Source organism: Neofelis nebulosa, chromosome 6 (assembly GCF_028018385.1).
Source record: "Neofelis nebulosa isolate mNeoNeb1 chromosome 6, mNeoNeb1.pri, whole genome shotgun sequence".
Classification (NCBI taxonomy): domain Eukaryota; kingdom Metazoa; phylum Chordata; class Mammalia; order Carnivora; family Felidae; genus Neofelis; species Neofelis nebulosa.
The window spans coordinates 140812893-140833216 of NC_080787.1; the positions used below are offsets into that span (position 1 = coordinate 140812893).

At 41.5% G+C, this 20324-nt stretch overlaps 1 protein-coding gene across 21 annotated transcripts in view; it reads right to left on the reverse strand.

Annotated features, from left to right (window-relative positions):
- The window catches only part of SYNE1 (spectrin repeat containing nuclear envelope protein 1), a 490159-nt gene that overhangs the window by 156693 nt on the left and 313142 nt on the right, over positions 1–20324 (reverse strand). For all 21 annotated transcript variants that reach the window (XM_058735689.1, XM_058735694.1, XM_058735678.1 and 18 more), the window contains 2 exons: positions 13184–13351; positions 12795–12956 (listed from right to left, as the gene is read on the reverse strand). In XM_058735689.1, the coding sequence (XP_058591672.1) occupies positions 12795–12956; positions 13184–13351 (330 nt within the window). The remainder of the gene's footprint in view (positions 1–12794; positions 12957–13183; positions 13352–20324) is intronic.

Sequence of the window (20324 nt, forward strand, 5' to 3'; positions counted from 1 at the left end):
GGGCTGTCAGCACAGAGCCTGACATGGGGCTCGAACTCGTGAGTGCGAGATCATGACCTGAGCTGAAGTCAAATGGCCAAACAACTGAGCCACCCAGGTGCCCCGAGATTCAGCACTTTTCCTATGCTTTTTAGCCATTTGGTTATCCTCTTTTGTGATTGCCTGCTAAAAATCTTTTGCCCACTGGAGTCTTTCCTTTTCTTACTGATGTGTAAAGTTGTTTATATATTTTGGATAGGAGTGCCTGCGTTCCTTTTGGTTCTGTGTATTGCAAATATCTGCTCCCACTTTGTGACATGGCTGTCCCTTAATGGGAATGACTTCCTTACTGGTGCCTTTTGATAAAATGAAATTCTTAAATTTATTACAGTCTAATAATATCAGTATTTTCCTTCACTGGAAAACTCAGGGTTAGGTTTTGGTGTCCAATTTAAGAGATCTTTGCCTATCCCAAAGTCATGAATATATTTTCCCAAGTTACCTTCTAGAAAAATGGTATTCAAGGTATGGCCTATAAAATAGTATCAGTCTATGTAAAATGTTTACCGATTCATGACAAGATAGAGATATTGTAGGTGTCAAGAAACTTGTAAAGCGGGAGTTCCGGAAGATGGCGGCGTAGGAGGACGCTGGGCTCACCGCGCGTCCTGCTGATCACTTAGATTCCACCTACACCTGCCTAAAGAACCCAGAAAACCGCCAGAGGATTAGCAGAACGGAGTCTCCGGAGCCAAGCGCAGACGAGAGGCCCACGGAAGAGGGTAGGAAGGGCGGCGAGGCGGTGTGCGCTCCACGGACTGGCGGGAGGGAGCCGGGGCGGAGGGGTGGCTCGCCGGCCAAGCAGAGCCCCCGAGTCGGGCTGGCAAAAGCGGAGGGGCCGGACGGACTGTGTTCCGACAGCAAGCGCGACTTAGCGTCTGGGAGGTCAGAAGTTAACAGCTCTGCTCAGAAAGCGGGAAGGCTGGAGGACAAAGGGAGGGAGAGCTGCTGAGCCCCCGGACAGCAGAGCTCAGCTTGGCGGGGAACAAAGGCGCTCGCCAGCGCCATCTCCCCCGCCCATCCCCCAGCCAAAATCCCAAAGAGAACCAGTTCCTGCCAGGGAACTTGCTCGCTCCGCGCAAACACCCAACTCTGTGCTTCTGCGGAGCCAAACCTCCGGCAGCGGATCTGACTCCCTCCCGCTGCCACAGGGCCCCTCCTGAAGTGGATCACCTAAGGAGAAGCGAGCTAAGCCTGCCCCTCCCGCCCCCGTGCACCTTGCCTACCCACCCCAGCTAATACGCCAGCTCCCCAGCACCACAAGCCTGGCAGTGTGCAAGTAGACCAGACGGGCCACACCACCCCACAGTGAATCCCGCCCCTAGGAGAGGGGAAGAGAAGGCACACACCAGTCTGACTGTGGCCCCAGCGGTGGGCTGGGGGCAGACATCAGGTCGGACTGCGGCCCCGCCCACCAACTCCAGTTATACACCACAGCACGGGGGAAGTGCCCTGCGGGTCCTCACCACTCCAGGGACTGTCCAAAATGACCAAACGGAAGAATTCCCCTCAGAAGAATCTCCAGGAAATAACAACAGCTAATGAACTGATCAAAAAGGATTTAAATAATATAACAGAAAGTGAATTTAGAATAATAGTCATAAAATTAATCGCTGGGCTTGAAAACAGTATACAGGACAGCAGAGAATCTCTTGCCACAGAGATCAAGGGACTAAGGAACAGTCACGAGGAGCTGAAAAACGCTTTAAATGAAATGCAAAACAAAATGGAAACCACGACGGCTCGGATTGAAGAGGCAGAGGAGAGAATAGGTGAACTAGAAGATAAAGTTATGGAGAAAGAGGAAGCTGAAAGAAAGAGAGATAAAAAAATCCAGGAGTATGAGGGGAAAATTAGAGAACTAAGTGATACACTAAAAAGAAATAATATACGCATAATTGGTATTCCAGAGGAGGAAGAGAGAGGGAAAGGTGCTGAAGGGGTACTTGAAGAAATTATAGCTGAGAACTTCCCTGAACTGGGGAAGGAAAAAGGCATTGAAATCCAAGAGGCACAGAGAACTCCCTTCAGACGTAACTTGAATCGATCTTCTGCACGACATATCATAGTGAAACTGGCAAAATACAAGGATAAAGAGAAAATTCTGAAAGCAGCAAGGGATAAACATGCCCTCACATATAAAGGGAGACCTATAAGACTCGTGACTGATCTCTCCTTTGAAACTTGGCAGGCCAGAAAGGCTTGGCACGATATCGTCAGTGTGCTAAACAGAAAAAATATGCAGCCGAGAATCCTTTATCCAGCAAGTCTGTCATTTAGAATAGAAGGAGAGATAAAGGTCTTCCCAAACAAACAAAAACTGAAGGAATTTGTCACCACGAAACCAGCCCTACAAGAGATCCTAAGGGGGATCCTGTGAGACAAAGTACCAGAGACATCACTACAAGCATAAAACATACAGACATCACAATGACTCTAAACCCGTATCTTTCTATAATAACACTGAATGTAAATGGATTAAATGCGCCAACCAAAAGACATAGGGTATCAGAATGGATAAAAAAACAAGACCCATCTATTTGCTGTCTACAAGAGACTCATTTTAGGTCTGAGGACACCTTTAGATTGAGAGTGAGGGGATGGAGAACTATTTATCATGCTACTGGAAGCCAAAAGAAAGCTGGAGTAGCCATACTTATATCAGACAAACTAGACTTTAAATTAAAGGCTGTAACAAGAGATGAAGAAGGGCATTATATAATAATTACAGGGTCTATCCATCAGGAAGAGCTAACAATTATAAATGTCTATGCGCCAAATACCGGAGCCCCCAGATATATAAAACAGTTACTCATAAACATAAGCAACCTTATTGATAAGAATGTGGTCATTGCAGGGGACTTTAACACACCACTTACAGAAATGGATAGATCATCTAGACACACAGTCAATAAAGAAACAAGGGCCCTGAATGATACATTGGATCAGATGGACTTGACAGATATATTTAGAACTCTGCATCCCAAAGCAACAGAATATACTTTCTTCTCGAGTGCACATGGAACATTCTCCAAGATAGATCATATACTGGGTCACAAAACAGCCCTTCATAAGTTTACAAGAATTGAAATTATACCATGCATACTTTCAGACCACAATGCTATGAAGCTTGAAATCAACCACAGGAAAAAGTCTGGAAAACCTCCAAAAGCATGGAGGTTAAAGAACACCCTACTCACGAATGAGTGGGTCAACCAGGCAATTAGAGAAGAAATTAAAAAATATATGGAAACAAACGAAAATGAAAATACAACAATCCAAACGCTTTGGGACGCAGCGAAGGCAGTCCTGAGAGGAAAATACATTGCAATCCAGGCCTATCTCAAGAAACAAGAAAAATCCCAAAGACAAAATCTAACAGCACACCTAAAGGAAATAGAGGCAGAACAGCAAAGGCAGCCTAAACCCAGCAGAAGAAGAGAAATCATAAAGATCAGAGCAGAAATAAACAATATAGAATCTAAAAAAACTGTAGAGCAGATCAACGAAACCAAGAGTTGGTTTTTTGAAAAAATAAACAAAATTGACAAACCTCTAGCCAGGCTTCTCAAAAAGAAAAGGGAGATGACCCAAATAGATAAAATCATGAATGAAAATGGAATTATTACAACCAATCCCTCAGAGATACAAACAATTATCAGGGAATACTATGAAAAATTATATGCCAACAAATTGGACAACCTGGAAGAAATGGACAAATTCCTAAACACCCACACTCTTCCAAAACTCAATCAGGAGGAAATAGAAAGCTTGAACAGACCCATAACCAGCGAAGAAATTGAATCGGTTATCAAAAATCTCCCAACAAATAAGAGTCCAGGACCAGATGGCTTCCCAGGGGAGTTCTACCAGACGTTTAAAGCAGAGATAATACCTATCCTTCTCAAGCTATTCCAAGAAATAGAAAGGGAAGGAAAACTTCCAGACTCATTCTATGAAGCCAGTATTACTTTGATTCCTAAACCAGACAGAGACCCAGTAAAAAAAGAGAACTACAGGCCAATATCCCTGATGAATATGGATGCAAAAATTCTCAATAAGATACTAGCAAATCGAATTCAACAGCATATAAAAAGAATTATTCACCATGATCAAGTGGGATTCATTCCTGGGAGGCAGGGCTGGTTCAACATTCGCAAATCGATCAACGTGATACATCACATTAACAAAAAAAAAGAAAAGAACCATATGATCCTGTCAATCGATGCAGAAAAGGCCTTTGACAAAATCCAGCACCCTTTCTTAATAAAAACCCTTGAGAAAGTCGGGATAGAAGGAACATACTTAAAGATCATAAAAGCCATTTATGAAAAGCCCACAGCTAACATCATCCTCAATGGGGAAAAACTGAGAGCTTTTTCCCTGAGATCAGGAACACGACAGGGATGCCCACTCTCACCGCTGCTGTTTAATATAGTGCTGGAAGTTCTAGCATCAGCAATCAGACAACAAAAGGAAATCAAAGGCATCCAAATTGGCAAAGATGAAGTCAAGCTTTCGCTTTTTGCAGATGACATGATATTATACATGGAAAATCCGATAGACTCCACCAAAAGTCTGCTAGAACTGATACATGAATTCAGCAAAGTTGCCGGATACAAAATCAATGTACAGAAATCAGTTGCATTCTTATACACTAACAATGAAGCAACAGAAAGACAAATAAAGAAACTGATCCCATTCACAATTGCACCAAGAAGCATAAAATACCTAGGAATAAATCTAACCAAAAATGTAAAAGATCTGTATGCTGAAAACTATAGAAAGCTTATGCAGGTAATTGAAGAAGATATAAAGAAATGGAAAGACATTCCCTGCTCATGGATTGGAAGAATAAATATTGTCAAAATGTCAATACTACCCAAAGCTATCTACACATTCAATGCAATCCCAATCAAAATTGCACCAGCATTCTTCTCGAAACTAGAACAAGCAATCCTAAAATTCATATGGAACCACAAAAGGCCCCGAATAGCCAAAGTAATTTTGAAGAAGAAGACCAAAGCAGGAGGCATCACAATCCCAGACTTTAGCCTCTACTACAAAGCTGTAATCATCAAGACAGCATGGTATTGGCATAAAAACAGACACATAGACCAATGGAATCGAATAGAAACCCCAGAACTAGACCCACAAACGTATGGCCAACTCATTTTTGACAAAGCAGGAAAGAACATCCAATGGAAAAAAGACAGTCTCTTTAACAAATGGTGCTGGGAGAACTGGACAGCAACATGCAGAAGGTTGAAACTAGACCACTTTCTCACACCATTCACAAAAATAAACTCAAAATGGATAAAGGACCTGAATGTGAGACAGGAAACCATCAAAACCTTAGAGGAGAAAGCAGGAAAAGACCTCTCTGACCTCAGCCGTAGCAATCTCTTACTCGGCACATCCCCAAAGGCAAGGGAATTAAAAGCAAAAGTGAATTACTGGGACCTTATGAAGATAAAAAGCTTCTGCACAGCAAAGGAAACAACCAACAAAACTAAAAGGCAACCAACGGAATGGGAAAAGATATTTGCAAATGACACATCGGACAAAGGGCTAGTATCCAAAATCTATAAAGAGCTCATCAAACTCCACACCCGAAAAACAAATAACCCAGTGAAGAAATGGGCAGAAAACATGAATAGACACTTCTCTAAAGAAGACATCCGGATGGCCAACAGGCACATGAAAAGATGTTCAACGTCGCTCCTCATCAGGGAAATACAAATCAAAACCACACTCAGATACCACCTCACGCCAGTCAGAGTGGCCAAAATGAAGAAATCAGGAGACTATAGATGCTGGAGAGGATGTGGAGAGACGGGAACCCTCTTGCACTGTTGGTGGGAATGCAAATTGGTGCAGCCGCTCTGGAAAGCAGTGTGGAGGTTCCTCAAAAAATTAAAAATAGACCTACCCTATGACCCAGCAATAGCACTGCTAGGAATTTATCCAAGGGATACAGGAGTACTGATGCATAGGGGCACTTGTACCCCAATGTTTATAGCAGCACTCTCAACAATCGCCAAATTATGGAAAGAGCCTAAATGTCCATCAACTGATGAATGGATAAAGAAATTGTGGTTTATATACACAATGGAATACTACGTGGCAATGAGAAAGAATGAAATATGGCCTTTTGTAGCAACGTGGATGGAACTGGAGAGTGTGATGCTAAGTGAAATAAGCCATACAGAGAAAGACAGATACCATATGGTTTCACTCTTATGTGGATCCTGAGAAACGTAACAGAAAGCCATGGGGGAGGGGAAGGGAAAAAAAAAAAAAAAAGAGGTTAGAGTGGGAGAGAGCCAAAGCATAAGAGACTGTTAAAAACTGAGAACAAACTGAGGGTTGATGGGGGGTGGGAGGAAGAGCAGGGTGGGTGATGGGTATTGAGGAGGGCACCTTTTGGGATGAGCACTGGGTGTTGTATGGAAACCAATTTGACAGTAAATTTCATATATTAAAAAATAAAAAAAAAATAAAATAAAAATAATAAATAAATAAATAAATAAATAAATAAATAAAAAAAAAAAAAGAAAATTGCTTATTATGCCATTCCCTTGTTTGGCTCAGAGACAAAATAAGCTTAGGTCCTAGGGCCGTGGCAGTTTTTTCCCTCTGCCAGATAATAGTCTCTATATGAAACTTCAGACTTCAGGGAGTTATTTCTGATCTTCAAGGATAGGTGATAATGGTGCTTTCTCTTGGCTCAAAGGCTGGGATACTTCCTGCTTTCCAATGCAGGTAAAGGGTGGAAAGTAGCAAGAAATATATTCTATTTTGGAAAAACAAATCAATGGACTTAGAGGAAGACTGTATGTGTTGAAAGTAGTTATTGTATTATAATTGGAAACATGAATAATTTGTATTTGAATAATAGAAATGATTAAACTGTCCTTGGAGTTTATATGGCATATTATATAGTAAAGTTTTTTTTAAATGAGAGAAAAATAAATTGTACAGGAATCCCAAAAAAAAAAAAAAAAAAAAAAAAAAAAAAAAAAAAGAAACTTGTAAAGCAACTAGACATTGACATGTCCTAGCAGCATTTTATTTTCTAAAATATTGGTCTGTGATGGGTCAGAAATTTTAAAAATTAAATAAGGTTATTTAGTACAGACAGTTTGAGAAACTCTGTTGCAAAACTTTTTTTTTTTTTTAACCTTCACATTTAGATCTACAATACCCTTAAACTTAATTTTTGTGTTCAGCCATAGATAGGGGTCAAAATTCTTCTTTTTTCTTATTAATATCAATTGATCCTGCCTAACTTACTGAAAATAGTATTTTTAATCCATTGTTTTGCAGTATAATATTGGACATAAACCAAGCGTCTGTATGTGTTGGTGTGCCTACGACTTCTAATTCTGTTCCACTGACCCAGCTGGCTGTCTGTGGCAACACCACACTATCATAATTACTACTGCTCTATAAGTCTCACTCTCTGGGAGGATACATTCTTCAACCTTACTCATTTTCCTCAAGATTGTCTTGGCTATTTTTGACTCTTATACATTTGTAATATATTTTAGAATTAGCTTATCAATCTCCACCAAAGACCTTACTGGAATATTTTAATGAGATTGTAATGAATTTAAAGACTGACTTTGTTATATATTAAAAACGCTTTTTCTCCAGCCAATTACTTTCCACTACTTCATAATCATATTTTGATTACTGCCAAATATACAAAATTCATATTATTTGGTCTCTCTTTTTTTTTAAGTTTATTTACTTTGAGAGAGACAGAGACAGTGCGAGTGGGGAAGGAGCAGAGAGAGAGAATAAACAGAGAATCCCAAGCAGTCTCCATATTGCCAGTGCAGACCCTGACGTGGGGCTCGAACCCACAAATCTGTGAGATCATGACCTGAGCTGAAACCAACAGACAGGTGCTTAACTGACTGAGCCATCCAGGTGCCCCTTATATGGCCTCTTTTAAAGGCTTGTCCATAACTAGACTGACCCCATCATGTCTTTTTTTGCACTGATCCTCTGTGCAAGGAAGGAGAGCCCCTCACTATCTTAAACCATGTTCATTCTCATTGTCTCCTCTGCACCTTTCTTCACATGTGTTTATATTTATAGCGCCTTCCACCCACTCCTGTTGTCAGTCTGAACTTTTAAAATCTGTGCTTCCCGAAAGACCCCATAGAATTTCCTTTTGTGTCCATCTGTAGATAAAAGGAAATTTTACCTTTATCTATAACCCACAATCCCATTGTGTTTTTCCACAACGTGTTGGTAATTCCCTTCACCCCTAAAGTGCACTTTTTAATCATATATTAATGAGAAAGTCTGTCCTTTTTAGCTGCATGCATACTAGGTGCTCAGCACATCTAGTTGACTTAATTCTAATTCATGATCAATCAAACAGGTATCTCAATCACGAAGCAACCAGGAAGAAAAAAGCCATCTCATTTACTCTCAGTGGATTTGACCAATCCAGTATACAGGGAAGTCACTAGCTTCTTTTTCAGGCTCACAATGGTCTGCAACAGCCCTCTGAATGTTCTGCAGTAAGGAATAAAGGAATTAAGAATTCTAAAACTGTGGGTTTTCATCCTCTTAGAGTCAAGACTCTCTATTCATGCTTCAGTTTACTCTCAAGGGAGAGTTGTTTGCTCTCAAGCATGGTTTTGGAAGGTAACTATAGTTTTAAACTTCAAGATCTAGGAGCCAAGCCTACTGGGGGCGGGACTTTTTTCTGATGTAAAATGTTTTGAAACCATATAGAGGGGGTAATTGTATAAGATAGTGAAAGTATTAAATGCCACTGAGGGGTGCCGGCGGGGGGCGGCGGGGTGGGGGGGGGGGGGGCTCAGATAGTTAAGGGTCAGACTTCAGTTCAGGTAATGGTGTCATGGTACAGGTTTGAGCCCTGAGTCAGGCTCCATGCTGACAGCTTAAGAGCCTGGAGGCTGCTTCACATTTTGTGTCTCCCTCTCTCTCTCTCTACCCCACCCCCCCATGCTCGCCCAAGCTCTCTCTCTGTCTCTCTCTCTCAAAAATAAACATTAAAAAAATAAAAAAAATAATACAATTTAAAAAATTAAAAAAAATAAATGCCACTGATTGTACAGTTTAAAGTGGTTAATTTTATGTGAGTGGAGTATCATGTCAATTTAAACAAAAAGATCCAACAATCAAATATGTCTTCACCCCTATAACTGTCTCAGCTGGTGGCCAGCTGTCTCCTTACAACATCTGACTCAAAACTAAGGAGGAGAAGAAACACACACCTTTGGATTTCTGACTTGTGTTTACAAAGAGGGTATATGTACCACACTTCTGTGGTTTACAAAAGTACCTTAGGCTTCTCTAAAATGACTCACTCTGGGGACAACATGGAGTTCATGTTTGGCTTAACACCAAAGGTAAATGTGAATTTCATTGTGACTTTCAGAAATATTAACATCAGCACAGCCGGTTTCAAACTTTGACTTGTCATATATAATGAAAAAGCAAAAATAGAAACAAATTTACCTCAGAGCTCTGCCTACTATCCATCACTGAGCTTCATGTGGCAGAGACAATACATGCCCACAAAGCATTAGCTGCCCATGACCATGAAGGTCCCTATCACAGGGGGCTTATCACTTAGAACAGCCACAAGTCAGCTTATGAACTGCATTACTGTCTTAAAAAATTTTTTTTAATGTTTATTTTTGAGAGAGAGGGAGAGCCAGAGAGAAAGAGAGCGAGAGCGAGCAGGGGAGGGGCAGAGAGAGACAGAAGAGAGAATCTGAAGCTGGCTCCAGGCTGTGAGCTGTCAGCACAGAGCCCGACTCAGGGCTCAAACTCACAAATGGTGAGATCATGACCTGAGCCAAAGTGGAACGCTCATCCAACTGAGCCACCCAGGTTCCCCTGCATTAATGTGTTAAAATTAGATCCCCCATACAATTTAGAGAAGATAACAGGAAAGGCACAGCACTCTACCCAAATTCAGTAGATTTAGACAAGTAAGTAGAGGAAAAATGTAGGTATTAGGTCAGCTCCTTAAAGAAACATTAATACTTTCAAGAGAATGTTGGGAAAGAAATAACAACTGAAGGGTTTCTATTAATTTTTAGAAAATATAAAAAGTATACTGGACTGCCTCACCCACATTCAGTTGGAACTTAGAAATAGTAATTCTACAACACTTCTTGGAATTTTTAAAATACCATTCCAGAAGCAAAGAACCAATTTAGACTTTGAGATACTGTTAGCTTTTCACGTGGGCAGCTCTGTCCCAGAATTTGTAGAACTGAGGTACAGATGGCAAAAGTAGGTCAGATGGAAAATTCTAGATTTGGGGTGATATGAAAAGCAATACATAATTCATACTTTCTTTGCCTCTCAGCAGAGCATTAATATGGTAAGTTCCCATGATGGGTAATAATCACGAAAGTAGCTACATCTCCTCGCTGCTAGAATTGTTCACATGACCACTCCCAGCTTAGAAAGAGACAGAAATTCATGCGGCTGGCCTTAATTACAAGAAAAGTCACACATTCATTCTGATAGTTAATACTTACTTAGCATTAATGTGCAATTTTGTCTTTTCTCCATTAAATCCCTTGAAAATACTAATTTTGCTCTACATTCAGTTTATGCACGTTTTCATCCCAACGCCCGAGAGGCAGGGTGGTGGTTGGGAGCTAATTTCTGTTTTCAATTAGGAACCCTGGAATGTCAGGGCAGACCACCCCGATCCTGTTTTCATGCAGTTCCTGAATCCTGGGGGACCCAGTGAAAGGTCTCGGGGGCTGCGGTCAGTCACCTGGGACCCTAGAATCTTGCACCTTGAACAAAGGCCGAGACAACCCAAAAGTAGAGAGAATTAAACTATGTAAACCCTCTCCTGGAACACCTGCTCGTGATGGCCTGACAGTGTGATACTGAAATTCACACTACAGTAGCCTTTGGGTAATTTATGCTCAATTCCTTTTGAAGTTTTAGAGGAAACTATAATCAAATGGAGATCACTTATCCTGCCCCTTACGGCATAGTGAAGCATGGGGCTGGGGCGGAGGGGCAGCTGAGCAGACAGCACCCCAGGGGGCACACTGGTTCTACACAGGCAACTTTTTCAGCTGACAGTAAGGTGGCAGCAGTTGACAAGTTGATAACTGGAGTATCAGTTAAAGAGGACCATGGTGCTTGAAAGAAAATTGCATTGTAATAGTCACCTAAGTCCCTGGACTGTCCTCATGATTGGTTTAGTCCAGGTAAACAAAGACTGACCCTAACTCTATGTTTGTGCAGCACCTTCCCCAAACCAGACTGACTATGGATGACTTTGGGAGAGCAGAAAGCCCCACAGAAGGTAGTTTTACAAAAATAAGGCCTAAAGACGGGTGCTACACGTTTTGATCTCTATCTTAAGAAGTTACAGAAGTGTCAAAAACCTGAAGCCACTATTTCTCAATACACGGTCTCCAGATAAAATATGCTCATTTTTGGGTTATATTGCAAGAACACCACATATATTCTTAATATATGTAAAAGAATGCAATTTTATCTTAGACTACATATATGAGCAACCAATATATTCCAAGGTTTTCCTGGATTCAAGGAAAAAAAAAGTGCAGAGTTTCATGCCTGCTAATAAATTTCCCAAGTCCTTGACAGATACACATATCACATCATGCTTTACAGCACTTAATTTACATCTAAAAATACCTTTGTTTTCCTCTGCCTTTTTAGAGGGTTAGTACATGCTCCTCCATTCTGGCAGGGGGGCGAGGGGGAGGGCAGGTAGTATTTCCCCATATCATGGTGACTGAATATTTCAATGAACACCTCAGGACCCCTGGCTCTCAGTTATACCCGATTGTGCATTAACAGTACACTTGATCATACTGCTAAAGAATTAACTGGATTTTAATATATGCATTTTCTTAGCATAGATTTAAAAAAATTTTTTTAATGTTTATTTATTTTTGAGAGAGAGAGACAGCGCAAGGCGGGGAGGGGCAGAGAGAGAGGGAGACACAGGATCTGAAGCAGGCAGGCTCCAGGCTCTGAGCTCTCAGCACAGAGCCCAATGCGGGGCTCGAACTCACGAACTGTGAGATCATGACCTGAGCCAAAGTCGGAGGCTTCCCCAACTGAGCCATGCAGGTGCCCCTAGCGTGCATTTTAAACTGATGTATTTTTAACATCTTTCTGAATTAGGTTAGTGGAATCATCTCTGTTTCTCACGTCAAGCCAAAGATTTGCCTGTTTGCGTAACATCTTAAAAAACGATTCAAGTCAGGTACAACCATAAGATTATGACTCTGAAGGCCTGTTCTGCAACTGCTTCTTTGCCCACTTAAGTCTGAGAGCTATTCTCTGAAGTGATCACGGAAAGGTGCTAGGCCCATACTGGCTAAGTGTCTTCAGACAACAGTAACCGGAGGAGGTAGATGAAAGTACATTTTATCCCCACAACAGTTCACAACGGCAACAGCACAACGTGGCAACTATTAGGAAAGGCACTTGGTGTGATAACAGTGAAGAAGCCCCGTCGGGCATGCGGCTTTCTTTGCTTCAATTCAAGGTCTGCATTTCTGTCTTTCCTTCCTGGATCCCTCCCTGAAGAAGTGGAAACCACCACCATGTGGAATCTTGTTTACTCTGTAAGCACTGACCCAATGCAACACAAAAAAGTCAGTCTCCTCTCCCAAACACATGCTGAGCCAACCAGTCACCAGAGGGGCACTACCTAATCATGCAGAAACCGAAGTCACCGCTAGTTGTACCTGATGCTCGGCCATCTGGCTCTCTGGACCCCTGCCGTGCTCCAGACTCTCACTGAGTTTCATCTCGATGGCCTCCATTTTTGTGGAGATGGACTGGAGGGAGTCCTGGTACTTCTGCTGCCTTTCCAAAGCTTCATAGAGAGTGCGCTGCTTTTCACTGATCTAAAGAAGAAAAGGATATTACCAAATGTCTCCTAGCCTCTTATCTTCTAGGTTACTACACTTCTTTCCTCACGCGACATCCTGACGTCTGTGGCCCAACAGACGGTATCCGACTCTGTGCACGGAGTGTGTTAACTCCGGGCGCGGGTTTCGTAAGACAGTCGCTCAAGTAATCCCGTGTGCGGTGGACGGAGTTAAACAATTCCACGTTTCGGAGACTTACTTACCACATTCTTTAGGGTTTCCCAAGAACGCTGCAAGTCATCCAGCTTAGCGGTAGCAGATGGCTCCAGTCCTAGTTCATAGAACTCCGGCGATGGCAACGTGCTAGGGTGGATCCTGGCAGCATCTGTCTGCAACCTCTCAGCAGATAAGGCTTGGTAATAAGCAATGTCCTGTGGGTGCAAAGCCCGGTGTTGGGTTCAAGAAGAAGACAAATTTAGGTTAACGTGCGCTGTATTGTTTGCCTTGTGGAGGAAGGGTTTGGGATTCACCTAAACTATAAACTATTATAGGGGCTATAACAGGGGCTATAAACTATCGAGGTTTGTGTAATTCTTGTGACGAGAAGACAAAGATTGTGTCAAAGCACACTACAGTTGCTTCTGAATTTTGGCTTCTATAAAAAAAAAAATGAACAAATATTTCAAGTTGCCAAACCCATTCTTAGTTTATATTTGGTAAAACAGAAATACAAAAGATTAGAGTCGTGCACATATTTAAAAGACGAACTAATAAGGCAAAAAAAAGAGAATCTAAATTATCTCCTAAAATGTTGTTTTTTAATGTATTGATTAAAGTGCTGCATGCTTTTAAAAAGTACTTGATTTAAATAATATTAAGTCATTTTTGAGACACAGCCAGATCTTCCGTATCTGTGAGTTCATCACTCACAGGAATTAACTTCTTTTAATATTAAATAAAGGAAAATGTAATCGGGAAGTTAAAACTACTCTAAGAAAGAAAGAATAAAAACGATTCCTTCTCATCACTTCCTGGAAGTACACTGGAAATAATCAAAGGGAATGATGAAAAACAAACCTTTTGAATTTTTTATTATTTCTTGGGTTGTAAGTAACATTACATATTTTATAGTATTAATAACGGACTCTCCTACATCAAGACATATAATCGTGTGTTTTCAATTGTTTCTATGCATATTTGTGTGTATTAATAGAAATTGGATTGGGGAGTAATGTTTATATTCTGGGAATTTCTATTACAAAGTTCACTACTTTTGGGGCACCTGGGTGGCTCAGTCGGTTAAACCTCTGACTCTTGATTTCAGCTCAGGTCCTGATCTCACTGTTTGTGAGACTGAGCCCCGCACTAGGCTCTGCACTGGGAGTGTGGAGTCTGCTTGGGATTCTCTCTCCCTCGCTCTCTGCCCCTCCCCCATTTGTGTGTACGTGTGTGCATATGCCCATGAGCTTGCGCTCTCTCTCTCTCTGACACTTGTTGAGCTCTCTCTCTCTCTCTCTCTGACACTTGTTGGGATGAGCACTGGGTGTTACATGTAAGTGATGAATCACTAAATTATGCTCCTGAAATCACTATTATACTCTATGTTAACTAACTTGGATTTAAATAAAATTTTAAAAATAAAAAATTAAATAAATAAACAAACATTAAAAAAAGTTCACTACTTTTGCAGTTGTACTGTTGGAGATGATAATGTATCTGAATGGAAAATACCTGAGCCTTATCGATAAGGTAAGGTCTTATGGATAAGGTCTTGGTAAAAAGTCTTCAAGAAGGACCCAGACACTGGAGAAACCAAAATAAGAACAGGAAAGGGATGGTGTTTGGCGGTGTGTATGAGGACAGAAGCAGGATTGTGGGGTAAAAGGGGTTCAGACAGGAGTCTGACACCGGAGGAGTCAGAGCTGAGATTCCAGTTGAAATTCTCCTAAGTAGCTGTATAACGAGAAAGTCACTCACATCTCGTGCATCGGTTCCCTCATGTGTGTAACACTGGGGAGTTCTGAGGATTAAATGAAGTCATATTTGAGTGGCCATGAGACCTGGTACCTATTTTGTTGTTGACCCTTCTAGGTAAGTCCCCAACCTTTACTGAAGACACTGGAACATGGAGACTGGTTCCTCCTCGTTCCTGATCCTGTCACCATCCTGGGTAGATGACTTTGCTCTTCTCAAGTCTTTGCTAAGCTCTATCCATTCACCCTCACCTACTTTAACCCCACTTCAGTCCTCCGCACCCTTGAACATGATAGCCTGTCATCATCGAATAGGCTCACCCCATGTGCACTTCCAGCTATGTCTAAAGTTACTTAAACTCTCCTCTTGCCAACACCTCTGCCTTCTTTGCCCCTTTAAACTCTGCGTTACTCACCTGGAAAATCCCAGGCAGGACTCGATCCAACTTTACTTTCCAGAGCGCATGGTGTGTACATGCTCATGAGCATATACACACCCCCCCCACACACACACACAAACACACAGCTGAAGCCATCGAGGAGATACCCCTGAAACTCCTCAAATTTCCAAAAATCTGTCTACGCTCAGACTCCCCTTTATCTTATACTTGCCAGTTTCCTGGCTGAACGATAACCCTCCCACCTACTCCCAGAATCCCATCCACTTTCACTTTTTCAAGGACCTTGGTGCATTACTATCCTCTCCATCTCTATTGATTTTCTCCTCAGCATATAAATAGAGGCAAATCTTTTCAGTCTAAAAACACATACTCTTTTTCGGTATTTTTCTTACGGGATGCCACATGTTAGAAAAGTCCACAAATCACAAAGTGATGGGTCATCACACACAAACACATAGTTGTGATTGCCGTTCCTTCCTTTTCTCCCTTTCACATGATAATCCAGCTTCTGAAAATGGTAGTTTACATTTGATAATGTTCACCTTCTCACCCCCAATCCACTTCTAAATACCCAGCTGTACTTTGACCCTAATGATTCTTTTCTGTAAAATAAAATGATTATTTTCAGCCCTTCTTCGGCCTGACCTCTCGATAGCATTCAACACCTCTGACTGTCCCCTTTTGGAAACACTGTCCCTGTAATCTGTTCTCCTCCAAGCTCCAGTCATTCAAGCTTTCACTTGTGTATTTCCCTCAGTTATTTATAAGCTCTGCACTCACATCTTCATTTTTACATTTCAAACTCAACATTTCCAAAAACAAAAACAAAAACAGACAAATAAAACAAAACAAAACAAAAACATCCAGGATGAGAAATAACAAATTTACAAAAAAAAAAAAAATCATGTTCTATCCATCTTTCAATAAATGGAACTTCTAAGCAGAAGCTCTGATCGTGGGATTTATTCTCGATCTCTTCTTTCCCTTCCCATCCACGGGTTATTTAGGATGAATTCTATTGACACATACCCTTGCCCCAGCACTGCTTCAAGTTCTCATTAGAACAACAACTGCCCAACTCCCAGGTTGCAAACTCGTAGCCTGCAGGCTGCCTCTGGCTTGCACACGTTTAGTTCGGTTTATGCAGTGTATGATACTGTTGAAAATGTCATCGAAGTAGAGAGGTTTAATAAGAATCCAGATTCATAGCTCCTTTTGCAAACCAGAAGGTACATGAGACTGGACTCTGTGTCCACAGGACTATGGTAGTTCTAACAGGGGACAGGCTGCCTGGTTTATGAACAGAGGTGCTGTTCGGGTCCTTTTCATTCCCCGGCCGTTGACATCACAGCCCTGGCCAGGCATCAGAGTGTGCAACTTCTGTCTCTCACTAGCTTCTCTGGGTCTGAATCTGTCCATCTCTATTCTACTGTCCACACCGATCCAGGATGATCTGTTCTCAGACTTACTTCTGTACATAGCTTCTAGTTAAATTCCCTCTGTGGTTAACTATTAGCTTCTGGATAAAGTTCAGTGTGTGTGTGTGTGTGTGTGTGTGTGTGTGTGTGTGTGTGGTTCTTCATGATGTGTTTCCTTCAGCCCTCTCAGTTTCTTTTCTCCCCTTCTCCCTCCTCCTCCGAAACTGGTTCTCTAATTATACTAACACTATTTGCAGTTGTCTTGATGGGCCATCCTCCTTCCTGCCCCCACACCTTTCCATATGTCTTTCCTTCTTGCCTGAAAAACGTCACCTCACTCTAGTGCACACCAACTGCTTAACTTGCACTCCTTTCCTAAAGCTACAGGGTGCCCCCTCTGACCCATCCTGAACTCCAGGTTCAGGGGCGCACTCCAAATCTGCCCTCACCATGCAGTGTTTCTCCCCGTCCTGGCCATTGTCCCATTCTATTGTGATTACTCACTCCAACTGTGAGCTCAGTTAAGACCGGAGAAGTGCCTTTTGTCTCTGACTCTGAGCAGGTCTTAGGCTGTTTGGCAAATAACAGGCAGGCATATATATCTATAATGCATCATACATATAAAAGCACTTTTGTAAACTTTATATACACAGAAGGTACTTTTTTGCTTGAGTGGGCAGGAGCAGAGGGAGAGAGAGGCAAGGGGCAGAAAGGAAGAGAGAGGAGGGAGAGTGAGAGAGAATCATAAGCAGACTTCGCACCCAGCAAGGAGCCCAGGAGCCCAACATGGACCCTGATGCCGGACTGGATCTCATGACCATGAGATCATGACCTGAGCCAAAATCAGGAGTCAGATATTCAAATGACTGAGCCACTCAAGCACCTCAAGAAAGGTAATAGTATTACTGGGTCCACAAGGAAAAGCAAAAAGTTGCTTTAAATGTACAATCTTTAAATTAAATACTCTTTTATAAATAAGGAAGCCCCCCAAAAGAGCCAGAATAAAATACATTTGTTACAAAAAAAAATTTTTTTTTCTGGTTCTTTTGTAGGGGTGTGTGTATGTGTGTGTGTGTGTGTGTGTGTGTGTGTGTGAGAGAGAGAGAGAGAGAGAGAGAGAGGGAGAGAGAGAGAGAGAGAGAGAGAGAGAGAGTGTGTGTGTGTGTGTGTGTGTGTGTGTGTGTGTGTGTGTGTTCGAGTGTGGTATGTATGTGTATTGCTCAGGCCTATTACACAGGAATGAGAATTCCTGGTTTCTTAAAAGCATCTGAAAAAGTATCGCCTTTTGTAGATGAATAGTTTGAGGACTACATATATTCAAATATTGAATTGAATATTTGAGGGCCACATATATTCAATAAAATAAAACAATCCTATAATTACAAAATGGAGGCCTTAACTGGCATAGCAAAGAATCATCCTCAGAAAGACGTTTCTTATTGCTTTGTACTTAAGATATGAGAGTTATTATCCAGTGGATTCCTAACAAAATGAATTTGGAAAGCTACAGTTACTATTTCATTTACATTGTCCAGGTTAAAGAGTATTTTCATGCTTCACATCACATTTACGTTTTAAAAGTTTGTGAATTAAGTAGCATTGCTCGCCGTTACAAATGAGGCTGCTAAAGGACGTTGCAGGTACAGTCAGCTTACAGGCAGAAGAGACGGGACTCATGCTGAGCTTCCAACCTGGAGCCTGGCTCTCTACCAGGTACAAACCTTGGCTTCTGTCAACTCTGCCAAGGAGCTCGCCTCTTGCTTTGCTTCTAATAGCGTCAAGAAGCCTGCAGCAAATCCTGGGGTTGCCTGGTTATTTCCACTCTCCAGTAAGCTACACTGTTACCACATTGAGCTAATAGCTACTGTCAGAGAGACAGAACCCACTGACTGCGGAGGGGTGGGGGGGTGGACGGGTTGGGGGGAATCACTCCGTTATATAATGGAGATCTACTTACAGAAGCAGCCAGCACAAAACCTTCCTTTAACAGCTGCAATTTTATACAGCAGTTATATTTGGCTGCCCCCTAAAACAGCTGCACACATTCTATACAGTATGTTGAGTCTGAAAAGTGCAATTTATGAGGATTCTAAACGTCCTCCTCAACTACAAGAGAAAATTTTGCAAATCCAGCACATCCCCGGCCAGGTTGTAGTGTTTGTTCATTTTCCTCTGACTTATATTATTGTACAAGAATAGCACGTGGCCTTAATGAAGGGGTTGATCTGCTTGAACACCAAGCATAGCACATTTGCTTTTTAAGGGCCTCCTCTGAGTAAGGGCATTTTTTTGGCTAATCTTCAGTATCACGTATAAGTACGTTCACAATGTGATTTAATTGATGCTTTCCCTTGATGGCGGAGGGGTGTCAAAATCTATTTAAAACAAAGAAAGATCTCACTCATAATTTTAGGATTTGACTGAGTTTGACAGCTGAAGTAACCATAATATGAAAACATTTGAGTATTTTATCATTCACGAGGCATTTTTATACGTACATTGAGAGACACTTTACAAGAAGTATCATGGAGGCTTACAATGTTAGATCAGGGATATTCTCCCCACAGTGTTAATCTTAAGGCCTCGGTTTATTGTTCCATTTGAAAAATTTAAGAACATTAAGTTTATTATATAGGATAGTTTTTTCCTATACAATAGCTGACTATAGCCAAGTTTCTCTGATTCTAATAACATCTGTGACCACAGGGAAGAACACAACATCAAAGAATGAGTAATACATATTTTAAACTCAGAATCTGAAGAAAAGTTTCCCCCAGGGTACGCTGAACTTCTCTTTTTTTTTGTTTTGTTTTGTTTTGTTTTTAGTCTCTTCTCATCACTTTTGTTATTAGTCATCCCACATCCACCTTTCTAAATTATGAGGTCCTTGATGGCAGGGGCCACTGTTGTCTTCTTCTTTATTACCTGTCTGGAACCCAGAAAACATTTCATGCCAGGCAGGTACTCAAAATGTGTCTGATGAGTGAATAAATTCATAACTTCCTAGAGCTACGTACAGTTTTGCCAAGAGAATTGTTTTACCTAAAACATTCATCAATTTTATACTCCTATTTTAGGGGAAGGAGGTTTTTTGTGTTTTTTTTTTTAATCACAGAAATACTATTTTGAATGCTCTGTTTTAAAATAAAAATAATTGTAACTGATTTGTAATATAGCTTATAGAACATTTGTTCTGTTTGACGCTTCTTCCTTAATAACAAATTTCCACTTCTTTGAACACTTACATAATTTCACAGTAATATCATCAAACTTTTTTTTTTTTTAACGTTTATTTATTTTTGGGACAGAGAGAGACAGAGCATGAACGGGGGAGGGGCAGAGAGAGAGGGAGACACAGAATCGGAAACAGGCTCCAGGCTCTGAGCCATCAGCCCAGAGCCCGACGCGGGGCTCAAACTTACGGACCGCGAGATCGTGACCTGAGCTGAAGTTGGACGCTTAACCGACTGCGCCACCCAGGCGCCCCATCAAACTTTTTTAAAGACTATTTTGGCTAGGGGCGCCTGGGTGGCTCAGTTGGTTAAAGGTCAGACTTCGGCTCAGGTCACAATCACATGGCTTGTGGTTCGAGCCCCACATCAAGCTGCTGCT